Genomic DNA, 20,249 nt, shown 5'->3' on the forward strand with positions numbered 1-20,249 from the left:
GGCATAAATAAAATATCTGCTGATTTATCTATTTACTCTACTGATATAATTCATTGTTAATGTACCTTGCTACGAATACTTAAAAAAGTTTAAAAACACACAATTGTCTCCTTGTCTCTTGAATTTTCATATACTGAATGCTGAATATTCCGTGCCAAGACCTTTGTTGAATATTGGCCTGAATCAGTCAAGTTTTCAACAGATATCACTGGCAATACTGACTTGAAGGGAACGTCAAAGGTATTAGTCTGTGAAGAGGTTTAGGTCAGTGGTTAAAGAATATGGTTGGTATGCCTCAGGTTGTTGGTTCTGGACTTATCTGAAACAGGAGACATTTGACTTTTATAGCATAAATAAAATAAAACATCGGCTGATTTATCTGTTTGCGCTGCTCATATAGGTGATCGATAACATACCTTGCAATGAACACTTAAAACAGTTAAAAAGCACACAATTGTCTCCTTGTCTCCTGAATTTTCATATACTGAATGCTGAATTGTCATCCTGACTCATACATCGGTCAACTTCAAGAGACCTCACACCCAAGTGGAACATCCAAAAATGTTGGTTGTCAGTTGATTTGGCTCAGTGGCTAAAGTGGGTGGTTGGTAAGCATAAGGTTGTGGGTTCAAGACTCATCTAGGGCAGGTGACCTTTTGAAGACTGAGCTAAACTCAAAGCAAGCACAGAGCTTAAGAGAACATCAAATACATGAAGTTTGATTGAGAGATAGGAAGGACAGTCAAGAGACAAGGTTGGGGGAAGACAAGAAGATAGGTTAGGAAACAGGAAAGTCAAGTTACATGCAGTTGGGTTGTGAGACATACAGGACAGTCAAGACACAGGAAGTTGAGGTGAGAAACAGGAAGTTGGGTTGAGAGACAGAATGGTTAGTCAAGTTACAACAATTGAAGTTGACAGATAGGAAGTTGACTTGAGTGACAGGAAGTTCGGTGAAAGTAAAAGATGGAGGTGGAGGATGAGAGTATAAGAGGTGAAAATAGGAATACGAAAGGGTCAGAAAATAGAGAGTAAGGGACTGTAATAGGAAAGTCAGGAACATAGCACAATGCATCCTAGCACAAGTCTGAAAATATGACAGAATGGGCTGATACATTCCTTAGGTCTTGAATGAGTGGGAGCAGTCCTAAAATTAAGGAAGTCCAGTATTGACAGTGATTGTGATATTGCAGAACAAATTAAGGCACGTTAAGTTGATAAAATAACATTTTGGCTGACAAATCAGGTGAAGTGGTCCAGAAACAGGTAAAAACTAGTATCAGCAAATGCGTCTGTCGAAATGAAGAAATATCGGCCTTACTCATATATCAGTCAAGTTTTGACAGACGTCACTGCCGATACTGAAATTTTCGCTTCAACACCATATGACCCTTATAACAGCAGAGCAGACAGATATTAGCCGATATTTTATTTTATTTATGCCATTAAATATCATTTGGCTGTAGTTTTATACAGTTTAGACACTGTTTGTGATATTGTAGAACAAATTAAGGCATGTTAAATTGATAGAATATCGTTTTGGCCGAAAAATCAGGTGAAGTGGTCCAAAAACAGGTAAAACCAGTATCGGCAGATGCGTCTGTCGAAATCAAGGAATATCGGCCTTTCTCATATATCAGTCAGGTTTTGACAGACGTCACTGTCGATACTGAAATTTTCGCTTCAACACCATATGACCCTTATAACAGCAGAGCAGACAGATATTAGCCGATATTTTATTTTATTTATGCCATTAAATATTATTTGGCTGTATTTTCACACAGTTTAGACACTGACTGTGATATTGCAAAACAAATTAAAGCATGTTAAATTGATGAAATATCGTTTTGGCCGAAAAATCAGGTGAAGTGGTCCAGAAACAGGTAAAACCAGTACCGGCAGATGCGTCTGTCAAAATCAAGGAATATCGGCCTGACTCATATGAGTTGAGTTTTTGAAGGACGTCACTGCCTATACTGAATTCTCTGTTTCAACCCCATATGACCCTTTTAACAGCAGAGCAGACAGGTATATCAGCTGATATTTTATTTATACTCTCATCCTCTACCTTCACTCAACTTCCTGTCTCTCAACTCAACTTCCTGTCTCTCAACTTAACTTGCTGTAACTTCACTAACCTAAGGAATGTATCAGCCCATTCTGTCATATTTTCAGACTTGTGCTAGGATGCATTGTGCTATGTTCCTGACTTTCCTATTACAGTCCCTTACTCTCTATTTTCTGACCCTTTCGTATTCCTATTTTCACCTCTTATACTCTCATCCTCCACCTCCATCTTTTACTTTCACTGAACTTCCTGTCACTCAAGTCAACTTCCTATCTGTCAACTTCAATTGTTGTAACTTGACTAACCTTTCTGTCTCCCAACCCAACTTCCTGTTTCTCACCTCAACTTCCTGTGTCTTGACTGTCCTGCCTGTCTCACAACCCAACTGCATGTAACTTGACTGACTTTCCTATCTCTTTACCTAACTTCTTGTCTTTCCTTCACCCTTCTTGTCTCTTGACTGTCCTTCCTATCTCTCAATCAGACTTCATGTATTTGATGTTCCCTTTAGCTCTGTGCTTGCTTTGGGTTTAGCTCAGTCTTCAAAATGTTATCTGCTCTAGATGAGTCTTGATCCAGCAACCTCGTGCTCACCAACCACCCACTTTACCCACTGAGCTAAACCTCCTGACAACTGCAATTTTTCGACGTTCCCTTTAGGTGTGAGGTCTGTTAAAGTTGACAGCTGTATGAGTCAGGATGATAATCAACTAAGGTCTTGGCAGGAAAAATTCAGCATTCAGTATGTGAAAATTTCAGGAGACAAGGAGACAATTGTGTGTTTTTTAATTGTTTTAAGTGTTCATTGCAAGGTATGTTATCGATTACCTATATCAGCAGAGCAAACAGATAAATCAGCCGATATTTTATTTGATTTATGCCATAAAAGTCAATTATGTCCTCTCCCAGGTAAGTCTTGAACCATGAACTGCAGACACACCAACCAACCACTTTACCCATTGAGCTAAACCTCCTGTCTGTCCAGAGAGTTTCGGTGTTCTCTTCACCTTGGTATTGCCAGTGACATCTATCGAAAACTTAACTGATGAATAAATCAAGCTGATAATCAACTAAGTTCTTAACAGGGAAAATCCGGTATTCAGTATATGAAAATTCAGGAGGCAATTGTATGTTTTTTAACTGTCTTAAGTGTTTGTGATAAGGTACGTCATCCATGACTTGTATCAGCAGAGCAGACACATAAAGCAACCAATAGTATAGCAAGTAGAAAAAAGGAAAAATAATGTAATAATATAGCATGTTGAAACATGGCTGAAAACTACATATTTTAATATGTCGGAAAACGTCAAAAGAGAGTGTGACCGAAAACATCAAAAACTTTGAAGTGTCAGGAGGTTTGGTCAGTGAGTTAGTAGGCCAGTTGGCCTCTCTGAGGTAGCGGGATCAAGCCTTATCAGGACAGGTGACTTTTGAAGGTTGTTGTCCAAATGTTAGGTAAGGTAAGTGTGGCTCAGGAGAAAAGACAGCTAGTTTGGATTTTTCATGGCTGGCGGTAGAAACATGAACACCACTGAACAACATATTATAGTATGACGTTTTGGTGCCAATATGGACAACATACTATACTATGAAATATTGGTGCCGTCACATTATACTGTGACGTTTTGGATGTTTTTGACAACAAATGATTCGATGATTGAAGATATTTTGGTGCCATTTTTACATACCAATTTGACGACATACTATACTATGACGTTTTGATGCCACTTTTCACGTTAGACGACAGTATGACATTTTGGTGCCATTGTTGACAACATACTATACGATCAGATTTTGATACAAGTTTTTTTTCAACATTGTATACCATGAGGTTTTTGAGCCCTTTTGACGACATACTACACTATGTTTTGGTGCCGTTGTTGATAACATACAATGCAATGAGGTTTTGATGGGTTTTTTTCTTCAACATAGTATACTTTTGACGTTTTTGTTCCATTTTTGACATCATTCTATACTACAATAATATGACAATATGGTGCCAATATGGACGACATACTATACTATAACCTTTTGGTGACTTTTTAATGACATAACATACTATGGCAATTTGGTGCCGTTTTTGACGACATACTGTACTATGACGTTTCGGTGCCACTTTTGACGACATACCTTAATATCATGTCTTGCTGGAATGTTTTTATTATTTTAGGTTGTCGACTATGACAAATTATACAATGATTTAAGTTTTTTTGACATGCTATCCTGAGTTTTTTCCAACATATTATGACTTTTCTGACATACTATACAGTAACTTTAAAGGTTTTTTTTTCTTTTCATACTAAGCTGTGACTTTTTCCTCTGAAAACTGTATTTTAATTCTTTTTTTTTTTTTTTACATATTATAATGTGACTTTCTTTAGTTGTTTTAACACAATATACTGAGTTTTTTCAACATAATATAACTTTTTTTTTTTTACATAGTGTTTTGACTTTTTTTAAAGTTTTTTTGACATAGTATACTATGAGTGTTTTTTCGACATCTTATGACTTTTAGACACTTTTTTCTACATACTATACTATGACTTTTTTTTGGATATATAATACAGCTTTTTTTTTTTTAAATACTGAACTATGATTTTTTATGGGGTTTTTTTTCTTCTTTTATGTAAATGGTACCTAGATGCTGCCCTAATACACAAAGCTGTTGCTGGAAGGTTTCAGACTTTTATTGTGATCCATTTGAAAAAAGGTTTTAGAAAAGGTAACATTCAATTTTTACACCAATTCTTTAAAAAATCACTTAAAATAAGGGTTTGATACAACAAATTCCGTTAACTAAGTAATGGCTTCTATGAACAATGTGAAAATAAGATAATATACATGTAAATGAATGCTACAAACATGAGGACAAACTGAGGAAGGGATTACATTAATTAAAAGTAATAAAAACAAAACAAACAATGGCATGATTGTTTTCCTCTTAACTTGAGTGACATCTGGCCAGAATTACCAACAGAGCAGTTATTGCAAAATGTAACTCACATCATCTGGTGTCCAACTGAAATGTTCGATGACAAACACAACCCTGGGGGCTTTCTGACTTGTTGCATCCGTTTGTTTTCTTCACATGGCCACATTGGTGCATGTTCTCCTGCAGGCGTATGCAGCTGACAATGGCAATGGGGAGGCCTGCAGGAATTCAGAGGTAACCACTCTACACTTCTTCGACTGCCATTGTGTGGCTTTGATTTAGAAGACATGCAGAGAGACAGAAAACTGAAATACGATGTGAATTTACAACAAAAATATGCAAAAAGAAAGAAAAATAAAGATTTTGACGTTGACAAGCACAGCGGACGGCGTGCTCGTGAGGACAGATGAGACATTCTGTTCAGACTGACCAGATGCTGAAAGAAGTTGCCCTTTTTCAGAGCGGCTTGCATCCATTTCCCCCACCTCGAGGTGGAAAACAACTTCAGATCAGTGGCACTGTCATCCTACTCTGACACCAGCTGAACCTCCCGCCCTGCTTGAAGCAGCACAGCAAGACATCAGAGCCACTCGTGATTGTGCAACAGATGTTGCGGCTTTAAGGAGAGTTTAACATTTTGGGGGAAATCACTTGTTTTCTTGCCATAAATTAAGTGAGATTGATATCACTCTGCAAGAAAACAAAAGAGCATGTTTCTCAAAATGCTGAACTTTTCCGTTAAAAACAAAAGCTTACATTTATGGCTCCAATAGTTCAGCGTAGATGCAGCGCTGTTTCAAACAGACTGCTCGGTTTTGTCAGAACTCTAAATGTAATCATCCCAGAAAGGTTCACTGCTTCCTTTTCCCTCTTTCAGAAACTACTACTCACCATCATCTCCATTTCACAAACACATTTATCTCCGTTACACTTACATCTTCTGCAAAGCTTAAAAAAACACATGCATCTCCAGCATTTTATACAAGAGTATGATACAAAATAAGGCATTTCATTGTGTTGAGTATTCATGTCACGTGTTGTGTGTTAATGCGTTTTGATGTCTGTCTGTGTGTTTACGCGTGTACATAGCAACCACATTTTAATGTTTTTTTTTGCTCGCCTATAAAAAGACTGCAAAAAACAAACAAAGTCATGATAACTCTTACTTAAAATATATATATTTGTCATATATATTTACGTATATATTCATATGTAAAAAACAAACAAAATAGGAAGAGGGGAGAGAAAAAAGCCCAAGAGGTCCCTGTGATAGGCCAGTTCTCAAAAACCACCTCACCCCCTCATTCCATAACCTCACCAGGTGCCACCGTGACCAGCTGCAAAGGGATCTCCTGATTGGCTACGAGGTCGTGGGCGGCGGTCTGGAGGATGAGTGTGGTGCCGTCTGCAGTGATGACGGCGTCGGTGGTGGGCGGAGACGTGGAGGAGGGCACCCCACCTTTTTTATTCTGGTGAGTCTTTATGTGCTTGGCCAGGTGGTCACTCCGCATGAACCTCTTGGAGCACTCTGTGCACACGAACTTCTTCTCTCCTGTGACGTCCGTGAAACAGAAAAATCAGACAATGCACAGGAGCAAATAGAACCTTTACCGGTTAACACACGCACCATTAAACACTGACTGAAAATGCACTAGACCAGCTCACTTGCTTTATGTTTGCTAATAAGTAACTATAAATTGCGGTACAGATAAATCAAAAATCTATTTGCAGATCATTTAGAAGGTGAAACCATTACAAAGTTTTCCCACGAGAGTCTTTTCTGACCTGTAAAGTGTGTAAAACTTACTACAGACTCTTACAGACAAGTGCTTCAAATCAAAAATCAGCTATGAAAGAAAAAAAAACATTTGTTCAGTACTTGAACTCGCATTACGTAAAATTTATAAAGGCAAGCACAACCATCAGCATATATGCGAACATGGATGGATATGAACTTTCTGTTGTCTTTCTGTCTTATTATTCTGTTACATTTGAATCCTGTAATATGCTTAAAGTCAATTTTAAGCCATACTGTACTGAATAAACTTTTATGCAATACGACAATATTTTTATATGTATCTTTTTAAGGTCGTACTGTATTGGCATTTTTTTTAAATAACATTTTTATACCCTACTATACAATTATTTATCTGCTGTACTATACTATGACTAGCAACTACTACTAACAGTTTTTAATATATATTTTCATTCCATACTATATTATGACTTTTTTAACTGTATACTATTAAATTTTTATTTTTCTGATCAGCATACTTTTTACGGAAAAATATACTATGACTTTTTATGCCATAATATACAAACATTTTCAAACATTTTTAGGCCTCACTATACTGACACTTTAAAAAATTAGATATATATATATCGTACCATACTATGACTTTTTATGGCATACTACACCATGACATCTTAAAATACATTTTAAGCCATACTATACTATGACTTTTGATGACATTATATTATGGTCTTTTTTGTATATCTTGTAACATACTATCTGACTTTTTCATTACATTTTTCTGGTTTAATATAAAATAACTTTTTCATAACATATTCTATGACATACTATACTATGAATATTTTTACTATGATTTTTTTATAAAATAGCCCCCATATGGTTGAGGCCGCACAGAAAAAAAATGTGCACACACACAACTAAATATCTTTCCCTCTCATCTCAACACCCCAACTGCCAAGATCTCAAAATCTCTAAATTTGGCATTAGCATTGATGACAGGTTGCAATTTCTGCAACACTCACAAGGTGCCACTATTTGCCATGCAGCCGCGGCATTCGGAGTGCTTTCTAACGTTACTGAAGCTTGTTAGGAGGACACAGTTTCACACAGTAGCTGAGTTGTGTATAAACTGTAAGCTACTGGAAGTGATTGAAATTCAAGCACTGAAGCATTGAAATGTACCGCTGATGATACAAACACAATGCATGCATTTCAAATCACACTCAGGGGCCACACAAAATCTCTTGTAGCCAGATGAAACACAAAGCGTCTTAAGACTTAAGTTACATAAAAATAATGAAATACATAACACACTTTTGACATTTTACTTAAAATGTTCAATATATGAGTGTTAACTTTCTATTATAACTAGTCATTAAATCAACATTCCTTTTTTAGCCCTAAATCAGATACTTTTTATAGATACTGATTAGACAGCTTGGATCATTTCAATATCTATTATAGATCATTATTCAACTCAACACCTAACATATTTGAATTCTAATGAAGTGGTCCTGTAGTTTTTGCCTTCATAATAAAGCCAGACTTAGCTATACATCATTTAAAATGTCTCAGCATTTGGATTTGAAGCTGCAGCCGGTTTCATTTTCTCATTTCACAGATGATGCTTGACACCTTTTATCGCTGAACATTGCGTAATCAAAAACAATGGAAGGGACAGCTGCAGACAAACGGGAAAATTATTTTTGGTATCTTATGTTTTAACTGCAAAGTCTGGCTACAGGAACATCTCTTAAAAACTAAATATCTTCCTTTAAAGTTTGTACCATGGACAGAAAACAGTAATTAACCAGGTACAAACGTTTTTGTCGTCACTCTTCCAACACGATACTTACTCACAGCTTCAGACTAGCTCAAAAACATGAAAACTGTATAAAAACTGTGTTATGGGGTGAAACGTGGCATTGTGTCACCTGTGTGTGTCCTCCTGTGTCTTTGCAGCTCGTCGCTCCTGGTGAACCTCTTCCCGCAGAACATCCAGTTACAGACGAAGGGCCTCTCTCCACTGTGCCAGCGCAAGTGAGCTCGGAGATGGGATGTCTTACCATAAACCTTCCCGCAGCCGGCGATGTGGCAGATATGCTGCTTCTTCTTCCCCATGCCTGAACCTCTGCAAAGTGGGTAGGAGACACAAATATTGTGGCATTCAAAGGATAACAATTTGCAAACAAACAATACAAACAGATAAAAGAAACAAAATTACCAGAACTTCTAAATAATGAAAGAATAATAATATTATGTCACTGTGCTCATAAAAGATTAGCCAAAACATTTGCATTTTTTATTTGCATAAATGTTTTTTTGCATGCAAATTGAGTTTTGCATGGGAATATGAAATGTTAATACCACACGAGCAGGATTTAAAACCAGTTAAACTCCTTCAGTACAGGAATGTAAAGCTGGCTGCAACAGATCATTCCCAGTTAAACACAAGTTCTAAAACAATAAAAGAAGCAATAAAAGCTAATTTGTGATACTGAGACACTGAGTGTTTAATACAGTCGCTCTACTGAAAACATCTGGGTTTATCAATGAAACGCCTCTTTAAATTGATTTTATGGTTGCATGAAAATGGGCTGTCTCTGAACAAACCTGCATAATATTGTTATAATATTGTTCATTACTGTAATTATGATGTTTAATAAAGTTTTAGTGACTCATTTAGTTAAGTGTTAATTTCCTATCTTTTCTAATTAAAAAGAATTATTTCCCCAATAAAGGATTGATAAAGTACTTCTTTTTTTCTTAAAGGTAAGCAGATCATCAGCCCCTCCAGGCATCTGTAATGTTTGTGTTTTTCGACAGGCCCACCTTCCTCCAGACTCTTTGCAGTTGGGGCAGGTGCAGGCTACTCTGCGGAGCCTCTTGCCCTCCCCGCCTGTCGTCTCCATGTCCTCATCTCCCATCGGGACACGCAGGTTGTTCAGATCGCTGGGGTTCAGCGTGGAGTCGCCGCTCAGCTGCCACTCCTCAGAGTCCGGCTCCTCCTTAATCTGGATACCTGAACCACCGAAGAAGATGAAGACGAGATGTCACACCAAGAAATTGAACAGGTGCTCAGTCAAATAAGAATTATGTGTGATGTAAAGCATCTGCAGGTGTCCCATACCAGCTGGACTGTTTGTGTCCTCCCCCTGTGTGTACTGAACTCCACTTTGCGCTACAGAGTTCACCGTGACTGTCTGGAGGTTTGGCAGGCTGACCTGGCCTGTCTGGCCCAGAGGGAGGGTATGGACCGGGGCTAAGGTCAGCTGCTGGGCCTGCCCCTGCCCCTGAGGCAACTGGAGCCCCTGGAGTGACTGGACACCCTGAACCTACAGAGAGAGATGGGGTCAGGGTTCCTATACTTTTCCAAAGTCAAATTCAAGCCCTTTTCAAGCATTTTCAAACTTTTCCAGCACCTTGCAGTTGTGTTAATCTACATGCTTATTTATAAACACCATTATTCTGTACACCTGTACGATCTAAACCAACCAGACTTCTTTTAGAGAGTGATTTATAAAAGAATGTAATTACAATTTTAGGCAAGTCTCTTCACAAACTTTGAAAACACCACGTTAAAATTAATTTTCAAGTATTTCCAGCCCCCGTACGAACCCTGTGCAATATGTGTTAGCAATGTGACATCTCTCACAGTGCAAAAACACAACATGCTACTCAGATATTGCCAATCAGCAACTTGTGTATAAAACATAAAGAAACCTCCTCATCAGTTACCTGGAAGGTCTGCCACTGGATCTGTCCAGTAGCGGTGACAGTTTGGGCCTGGATGAGGAAGGTCCCTGGGTTGACCAGCTGCACACTCTGCAGAGTTTGGCCTGCTGCAGTCAGGTCCTGACCCTGAGCCACCTGGGATTGACTGTCCCCAGACAGCTGCAGGATGGGCTGCGAGATAGTGGTGGCGTTCGAGGATGAAACCTGCAGAGGAATGAAAATACACGACAATCACACACAGGCTGAGAAAATACATTCACATTATGTTCCTACAGGGTGACCACAGGTGTCAGAAACTTAAATTTAATGCCTTTTAGATCATTTTTAACCATATCTGACATTAATTTTGGAACAAATCATCTTTTTCTTATTCAACCATTGCATGTAAGTTAATTTTGTGGTCCCTTTTTGTTTGCTTTTTGCTTCTGCTCTTTGATTGTCTTTAAGTGTTTGGATGCAATCTTAATGCTTTCTTAATGTATTGTAATTCGTGAATTTCTGCCCATATAAAGCACTTTGAATTGCCTTGTGTCTGAAGGGTGCTATTTAAAAAATCATGCCTTGCAGAGGTAGGTTTCATGTAGGAGTACGGTTATTAGAGTGAGTTAGGTTGATCTACATTTTGCCAACCGATAAGTGCATGTATAAAGTAAAAAGAGAGTATAAGGTTCAGCGGCAGGTATAAAAATGTGTAACATCAGAAATGTCTTTCACATCATCTGGTGTCCAGACTTTCATGCAGAGGAGCATAACTCATTTTGGCAAAAATGAATTAAAAGATGGAAAAATGAAATTAAAATATTTGTGTCTATCAAAACCTCACAAATTAAATTACTTTTAAGACCTAATATTTACCAAATTGAATTTAATTCGACATTTTTAGACTTTTTAAAATCACGCGAATATGTCAGAGGCCTTGGTTTAACAGTACAGTGGACATTTAGCCTTAGTGTTGTTAATAAATTGCAAGCAAGAGCATTTCCCACAGGCTAAGAATTCATTTGTGGTTGTTGGCCCTCAGGGAGACTCCCAGCACTTGAGAGCTGGTTGCACAAGAGCATTGTATTCACAAGCTGACATCTGATCACAGAAGTGCAGTTTACACTTTTAACTGTAGTTATGCAGCAAATAAACATGTATAAAGACGTGAAAAAACAACAAATGATTCCTTGTGGGAGGCTACTATGATTGTCCAAATATGTTCGTGTAAAACTGAGATACGTATAAGACACACTGAGGGTCCTTCAAGGGGCTCCTGACCTAAATTAGGAAGCCACATATGTTATTTTTGTGGCCTTGGAAAGGTTAATCAATATCGTTGATTTGTCACTTCACTGTTTTTTTCTAAAAGGAAAAAAAACAGTGAAGTGACAAACATATGATGTCATCAAGTCTGGAGCTGCTTCGTCAATAATAAATGGGAGTCTGATTTTATGGACTCCCAGACTGTTTTTTTTCGGTTTTAAACCAAAATGAGATTTATTCGATTGTAGTGTTTTCAGTTCTGTAGCAGAAAATGTACACACGTACTCAGAGGACTTCCCCGGGTGCTCTCACTGTCATCTATAAAATCTCCCTCCAAATGATCATCTATAGAGTAGCATCAGACTACATACTCTATGACAGGGCTTCTCAAACTTAATATCCAAAGGTCTGAATCTGATTTCTACTTCAGGCCAGAGGTTCGGAACGACTGGTGTTGAGGTGATACGTTTTTTGCCCAGCACCCAGGATGTTGGGAGAGAGGTTTCAGTAGCTTGCTGTGTCACAGATCTCACACACAACTTGTTTGATGATTCATCAGAAGATTTTAACTGTTGAGATTTTGTTATCCTCACCTCTGTATTGCTGTTTGAAATGTCTGTGCTCTTTGTTATAGTGGCGTTTAACATTCCCAATCTTCACAACTCAAACCGTCCCTGTGCAAATCAAACACATGGGCTTCGAGATGGACTGGGGCAAAATGAGCGCATATTTCTCGGTCCACTGTTTGGCGAAAACTCGGTTTTGACATCCTCACTGCACTGGCAACGTCATGTACACTAACAGAGACGCCAAATGTCTTTCTCAGAACATGAACGCCTGATAGCTGTTAACTAACTTGCTAATTTTGAATGAACACTTCATTATTTTGTATTATTGCATTCCCAATACAGAGTATGGGTTCGGTCCGGACTGACTTGCTGTCGGACCGGGGTCCGGACTTTGAGAACGTCTGCCCTATGACATCACATATCTGAGTTTTAGCTCTCTAGTATGTGGATTTGGGAAGACTCGTTTATCTTAACTTACATATTAGGGCTGTCTGAGACCACAGGAATAGCAAGTATGAATTTTGAAAATGGCCGTAATTCCCCTTTAAAGAGGTGGCTCCCAACCATTTTTGCCGGTGACCCTTAAATTGAATCAACTTTATACTCCCCATCATAGGGCTGATATCGTTTGAAATTTCAAGATACTAGTGGTAACGCAATACCTGACTTTGATAAAGATACCAATAAAACTTTTTAACGTGCCTTAATTCAAAGATTATTATTAGGCTTTTTCAATATACTCCTTTTTTTCATTAAACTAATGTTCTTAAGTTTGACTTAAAGTCTAAACTATCAAATCAAATAATAAAGAAACAACACTACCACCAGGGTCCCCACACGTATCCACTGACAAAATCTCAAAGCTTTTCCATGACTTTTCAAGGACCAATAATAAAACTGAATGACCAATCACAGCATATAACATGAACAGAACAGTATAGTATCTGCCTGTTTTACTACAAACGTCAATTATTGTGTACAAATCAAACAGCAAACTTTTCCAATTTCTGATAGTTAAGTTTGTTTTACATTACGTAAGACCGCACACAAAAAAAATCAAAACTTTTATTGATTTTTTACTAATTCCATGACTTTTCTAGGCCTAGAATAAGACTGAGACATTCCATGACTTTTCAAAGTTTTCCATGATCGTAGGAACCCTGTACCGGTCTCATGTATCTGTGTTTAGCAGTTATGGAATTAGTTTGGAACTAAAAGTGATTTTTCCTTTTTGCATTTCTAGAGGCCTAAAAGGTGAAAGTATCGTGCATCTCATCATTTTATTTCGCATAAATATGTATTTTTCTTCTTCAAACTGAAATTCTTGTGACCCATCAGATTATCTCAGGACTGCTACTTTAAAGCATGCAAACCAACATACAATGACATCGTGTTAAAGACACACGCTCTTACCTGGATTTGCTGCAGGTGGTTGTGGGAGTTGAAGTTCTCCGAGGAGGGGTCTGACACACCTGCGGACACGGCGGTCGCTTGGGTCAGAACCCCAGTGCCGTCGATGGTCTCCGGAAGCTGGGAGGTGTTGGAGGAGGAAGTGGTGGTTGGCACGTAGAGCTCCGGGTTGGTGCCGCTCACCGTCACCAGCGGCTGCTTGACGCCAGCGTCCTGACCCTGATTGTCCAGCGTCTGGCTGCCCATGATCAGCTGACCTTCGGGTGTTACACCTGTCGCAATGGGGACCGTCTGCGCACCGGTCAGCCCTAGAGACTCCAGATCCACACTGTTTATAGGGACGAATGTTATATTGCTGGGTAGTCCTACGGGGACTGTGCCTGTGTACGCTGCCCCCCCAGTCAGCGGAACACCTTGAATTGACTGGACTTGCCCCGCCTGCGTCAGGAGGTCTGTGGTCGCCGTCGTGGCACAGCTGATACCAATGCTGCCCTGGGTGCCGTCTTGGAGGAGCTGGATCTGTCCCGTGCCGTCATCCAGTCCCTGTGTGAATCCTGCAAGTGTCCCATCTGCATTTTGGATTTGGGGTATGACCTGGAAGAACGAGCATTTGTTTTTGTTTTTTTTAAGATTATGTTTTAGTGATTTTCCATTTATTTGATAGGGCAGAGAGTGTGAAAGGGGGAGTCAGAGGGGATGACATGCAGCCAAGGTTGGAATCGAATCCACGGCTGCTGTGGCAAGGACACAGCCTCTGTACATGGGGTGACCGCTTTACCAGGTGAGCTAGCGGGTGCCCTACCAGCATTCGTTTTTAGCAAGATCATAGCTTAAACCAGGGGTGTCCAAAATTTTGAATTGGGGGATAGACTGGATAATGCGAAAATACCTGAGGACCAGCTGCTTCTTGCGTCATAAGGGTTATTTAAAAAAATGTAAAATAAAACACATACAAATGACACAAACTGTTTCATCTTAAAGCAAAATAGTCTTCAATAGACTGTTTCATTGCTCTTCTGTTGCTATGGCTACTGCATTAACAAACTCTCTAACGGGAAATAGACTTGGACCCATTTAGAGGGTCCAAGTATGTCTATGTTGACATATTTTAAACACTCTAAAAGGTATGGGCAGTATCACAGTATTACAGTTTACCAGGGTATTTCAAAATCCTGAAAGTGATAATACCACCAAAAATACAGACCCTCATCTTTTTATTAACTCCATACTGGAGAGGCTGTATTGAGGATGTTTGGCATGCAGTGCGCATCATGTGCCCTGGAGGTTACGCCGGAGCCACACTGCATGCGTGAGCAGTGTATGCTGGCAGCGTTTGTTGCTACGGCACTGCTGCAGAGCTGCCTACTGTTATAACTACTGTATTTCCACAATTAAAAGCACACATTATTAATTTATGAAGTCATGCAAGCTATTGCATCGTCAGCAACACAATCCTGCAAATGTTTCTCAGTAAAAAGGTTTGCATCAACAACTGAAGGGATTCTGTCAACAGAAACACTGTCTGAGGGCTTATAATTTGAAACAGAAACAAGAAAGGTTGAGTTAAACAGATACATTTGTATTTCCTCATGTCTGCGACAGATAAAGACACTAAAACTGTAATGATAGGTGGTATAGAATCAATATAATTATCAAAAGACCATTTTCACAGTCTATTTTTGCTGAAAATTGTTGGCGTACTACGAAAAAAAATCTGCGAGACTCAGATTTTCTAGATGTGCTGCAGCTGAAAACAACAACAACAACAACAACAACAACAACAACAACAACAACAACAACAAGAGGTTCTGTGACGCACAAGTCTTACTTTTGGTAAAAGACAGAAACATGAATTCAGAAGTTGTATGGTCGTGTTTCTCTGTTTAATAAGGAAAATGGACGTAAGAATATTACTTTTTGTTTACATCTCGAGAGAGCGTTGTGTATCCAGTAGACTGAAAGTGTTTCTAGCTCCACATTTTGGTACCAGAACTGTGCGCTGGGTACCCGAAGCAGAAGGGTGACAAAAGTACAAAAAGGTACCACCCAAAACTTTTTACAATGGAAATTTAAAGAAAATGTGTACCAAACTGGACTGAACCGAATCGACATGCTGTTGGAAATGCCCAAATAGTATATTTTTAGAGACAAGCCGAGGGCCGCTTAAAATTGGTCTGAAGGCCACAATTGGCCACCAGACCAGAGTCTGGACTGACCTAAACAGAACATCTACTGTACTTTAAAATGTCTTTCTCTGTTCTTACCTGATACTGAATGCTGGACACGCCGTTGGCTGCAGCCTCATTCCCAGATGCTGTAACATAAATGGGCTGGCTGGGGAGACTCCCGATAGGAAGCATGTACTGCCCGTTGGACGTGACGATCCCAGAGTTTGGAATGTGAACGATTCCCTGGTCCTCCTTCCCAGTTGAGACTGGAGTTAACACCTCCCATCGGTCTGAGCCCGTCAGCTGAATGGCTGACATATCTGTCGTCTGGGAGTAACATTCAGATTAAAAAGATCAGATCACACTTCATCAACAAGATTCATCTCATCTTCAGATTACATCACAGGAACGAAGGACCGGCCCGGCTATTATCTGCAAATCAGTAATGGATTCAGAGATTTCGATGAAAGAAAGAGTAAATCATTAGATTTAACAGACGGCGTCACATCACCACAATCCTAGCTTCTCTCCGTTTAGAAGTGATTTTAAGATTTCACCTATCACTTTCAAAGCTCGTCTGGGTCTTGCCTCAAGCTACATAACAGCAATGCTGACTCCATATGAGCCAGTTCGCAGCCTTAGATCCTCAGGTGGGGCCCTTCTGGCTGGTCCAAAGTAGAGGCTTAAAACTTCAGGGACTTTTGCCACCAGGTCCTCGACCCCATAATCAGTGACTTCTTTTAAATCACTTCTTAAAGCCCATTTTTATAGACTTGCTTTCACCTATTTTATGTATGTTTCACTTCATTTTATTTGTTGTATTTTTTTTTTTACTATTTATGGTCTATTTGTTTGTAAAATTCTGTACTGACATTTGGCAACCTGCATATTACATTATTTGTCCTTTTGTTTTAATTTGACTTTACTAGGAATGACAGATACTGTATTTTTTGATGATATCCCATATGCCAATAGGAAACAAACAACCCATTTGGCTGATAATCGATAGTGATATTGATATATCTACTTTTTTACCACCTTATTTAAGTGAGAATCAAGTCTCTTCTGGAGTAGAATTACCATCATATTATGCATACACTGGCTGTGATGGCTCACCAGCAGATGGAGACGTGAAATATAACGATTTTCAGTGTATGTAATATTATTCATTGTGCAAAATAAAAAATGCTTCAACTTAGGGTTGATGTTCTGCACTTTATCAATAAAATGCATATATATCGGCTTGTGATATGGGCAGAAATCATCGATTTGGATATTTCATTTTAAAGCAAATGTCTGCCAGTATTGATGATGTGTCTGTATTATTGTGCATCCCTGAACTCTACCCTTGTAGGACTGTTTGGATCTCTGTTGTTGTATTTTCATCTATGCCTTGTTCTTTTGCTTTGTTTGTCGAAGCACTTTGTAAACTCTGTTCAAAGGTGCTACACACATCAAGTTATAATTATTATTGATAAAGGGAGTGGACGATTGTGCAGGATTTCTTCTGATGCAAACGATGCAACAACCACAACCACCAACATGCAGAGTGAACATAACAGGCTGGAGAGCATGGTGTGGGGGATGGGTGGCTATTGCAACACAACTGAACGCTACTGTTTTGATTATGGAGTCTTTGCCTGCAATATTATCACACCCCGGCATCCTCCCAGCCCAAGGTACACCGGCTATCTTCCACTGAGCCGACCCAAGTGACTGACTTCAGTGTCCTACCCACTATGGGCGGGTTTTACAGGGGTAAAGTGGGTGGCCGTTATTGAGGGGAACACAGGAAGTGTACGGCTTTCACCCCATGCCATCAAAATTTTAAAACGTGTGAACTTCATGCTCTCAAAAACACAACCAGACATCGAAAGCGAGCAAGAAAGACGAGCTAGAAAATGTCGGATACCTGTGTTTCCGCTGCGCCGGCGGGTTGCAGAAACTCGCTTTGACTGCTGTCCACGTCCGCGGACGCCATTTCTCCTTGTTTCAGAGGCTGCTCTGGCGCTAGCAGGGAGAGAGGGGGAAACTCAGCAAAACTCTGTAATCTTCAACTCCTGCCTGCCAGAAAAGCCCGCAAAGCATCCCCACTCTCCAGTCCAAAAGGAGCTGACTGCGAAATTCAACTTTGCAGCGCAGATTGTGTGGCGATTTTGGCCCAGATCGACTGTTTACTTTGTCAACTCCGTGGCTAGCCAGCTAGCTCAGTTAGCTAACCATATCTAGCTAGTTAGCAGCGGAGCAAAAGATAAAAAAGACGCAGCTTGCTTCGCTGTAGGTTGCACAAACTCACCGATTAGTTGCACGCTTCGATGCGCTAAATGTTTACGTACCAGTCATAGCGTTAACGGTAGTAACCGGGAGGATTATCAGATAAACTAAACTCCAAACATGATTATTTTATCAAAGGCGGGCTAGTGTTGATCGGTGAATTCGGGTCGTTTTTTTTCTATTTTGATTGACGGTGCGGGAAACACAAAAAGGTGGGACTAACAGGCTTGACCGTCGAATTTGCATCACATTACAGGATGTCCCGCCCTTCTTCTCTAACGCGATTGGCTTAACGAAAGGTTCCGCGCCCGCTATTGGCTGAGCGGAATGTCAGCCACTTTTCATAGGACGTGTGTTTCCTGTTTGTTGTTGAGCGAGACAGGAGATGGAATGCAGTTGTTGAATTCCCAACAGAGATACTTGTTAAAAAGTGGCGTTTGTGTTGAAATTTAACACTTTATTTTATACGTTTGCGGTACAATCAAGTTACACATTCTTAATACTGGTCGATGCTTTGACGTAGTGCGTGGTGGTATCGCCATAAGCACGTAAACATGCAGTAAATGTGCGACAAAAGTCAGTTTTTAAAGTTTTGTGTTCACTTTAAATCGTCAGTTCGCCTCCATTACAAGCCTACAACAAAAGATGTTACAGCTGTTTACGGACTTGTGGCTGGTAGTTTAATTTAGTTTAATTTCATATTTAAATGATTACGCAATTAGCAAAAAGAAAGTGTTAACATGGACATTGAGAGATGAAAGTGTCTTAAGTGTAATTCTTTATCCATAAACAAGAATTTTTAGGAAATCACTCCTCTTTCAATTTTTTCTTGATTGATTTTAACTCAACATTTTGCTCTCTTGCGTTTACAAATAACAAAAAAGCAACATTTTTAGACTATACCATCTTTTGTGTACATACTATTCTATTACTTAATTATTATTATGTGTACATACCCTATTTCCTCTATGTACATACTTATTTTATTACTTATTTATTGTTATTGTTATTTTCTTTGTTACATTTCACTTTTCTTTTTTCATGCTGCTGTAACATTTGGAATTTCCCCCAATGGGGGATCAATAAAGGAATATTCTATTCTATTCTATTCTATTCTATTCTATTACAAAAACGTATGTGGCAATACCCCCAGACATTATATGAGTGAATTATTTTTTGTTTGCTTTCGTCTGCCAGTGTCCATTCTTTTTAAAAAAAAAAAGTTTATATTGATTTATGTATTGATATTATGATTATTTATTATTATTAATTATGTTCTGTGTAGAATGTCAATTATCTGTGCTTTCATGTATGTCTGTGTTTTTGCCTGACATTTTTTTTTTTTAAAAAGTCTTAAATCTATCTATCACATGCTTTTGACAACAAATAAAGTTTGCTAAATTTACGTTTCCTTTTTGTATATAATCAAAGCAGAGTAGAACATGGTCTACAGTAAAAGCTATTCTGCCATCTGAAAGTGATTCAAAGTCAATGTTTTCAGCAAAACACAAAATAAAAATCTCACGGTCATGAAAAGTCTGGAATGGTCATGGATTTCACAATCTCATTTTCCAGGCCAAGAGAAGTCATGCATTTTATTTTGTGCTTAAAGAAGTTAATTTTCCGGGGATAACCTTTCATGTTGTGTAACAAATGTAACCAACTGTTAGACAAAAGGTTGCTGTTTAGTTTTCATCCAATCATTAAAGTCATAAAGTGGAAACTAAATGTTGAGGCTGGAAAGAAATGTCCAGAACTAAAGTTCAATCTTGGCCGCAGAAACAGCAGTTTCAAATATAAAACAATCAAGTACAACTTTCAATCACGACATTAACGTCAACTTGAGAAGTCCTCAAAGAAAAAAAAACTAAACATTTAAATTTTTAACGATAGCTTCATCTACTGATATGATTGAAAGCTCTAGATGAGCGTCAGTGAATTTTGTGAGGTCGCTTGAAAAAGGCAGACACAAAAAAATAAAATAAAAATTACTTTTTCAGTTCCATTTTAAAATTCAATTAATTGAACATTTAAATAAGGAAATGTAATTAACTGCAAATGAAATTACTTTACTTGTTTTTTCCTTAATCAGTTT

At 38.7% G+C, this 20,249-nt stretch overlaps 1 protein-coding gene across 2 annotated transcripts; it reads right to left on the reverse strand.

The window, feature by feature from the left end:
• Nucleotides 1-4,737: 4,737 nt before the first annotated feature.
• Nucleotides 4,738-18,358, reverse strand: LOC121953986 (transcription factor Sp3-like). Of its 2 annotated transcripts, none has more exons than XM_042501283.2 (9): nt 18,217-18,358; nt 17,793-17,890; nt 15,977-16,207; nt 13,716-14,306; nt 10,492-10,692; nt 9,884-10,088; nt 9,586-9,775; nt 8,688-8,884; nt 4,738-6,552 (listed from the first exon to the last, which is right to left on the reverse strand). In XM_042501283.2, the coding sequence occupies exons 1-9, from the start codon at nt 18,221-18,223 to the stop codon at nt 6,302-6,304; spliced, it is 1,971 nt and encodes a 656-aa protein (XP_042357217.1). In that variant the 5' UTR covers nt 18,224-18,358; the 3' UTR covers nt 4,738-6,301. The 2 variants fall into 2 exon arrangements, with proteins under 2 accessions (XP_042357217.1, XP_042357218.1); XM_042501284.2 differs by having other exon boundaries at nt 18,177-18,340.
• Nucleotides 18,359-20,249: the final 1,891 nt, after the last annotated feature.

Source organism: Plectropomus leopardus, chromosome 14, assembly GCF_026936395.1.
Source record: "Plectropomus leopardus strain MGB_pleo_1.0 chromosome 14, ASM2693639v1, whole genome shotgun sequence".
NCBI classification, from domain to species: domain Eukaryota; kingdom Metazoa; phylum Chordata; class Actinopteri; order Perciformes; family Serranidae; genus Plectropomus; species Plectropomus leopardus.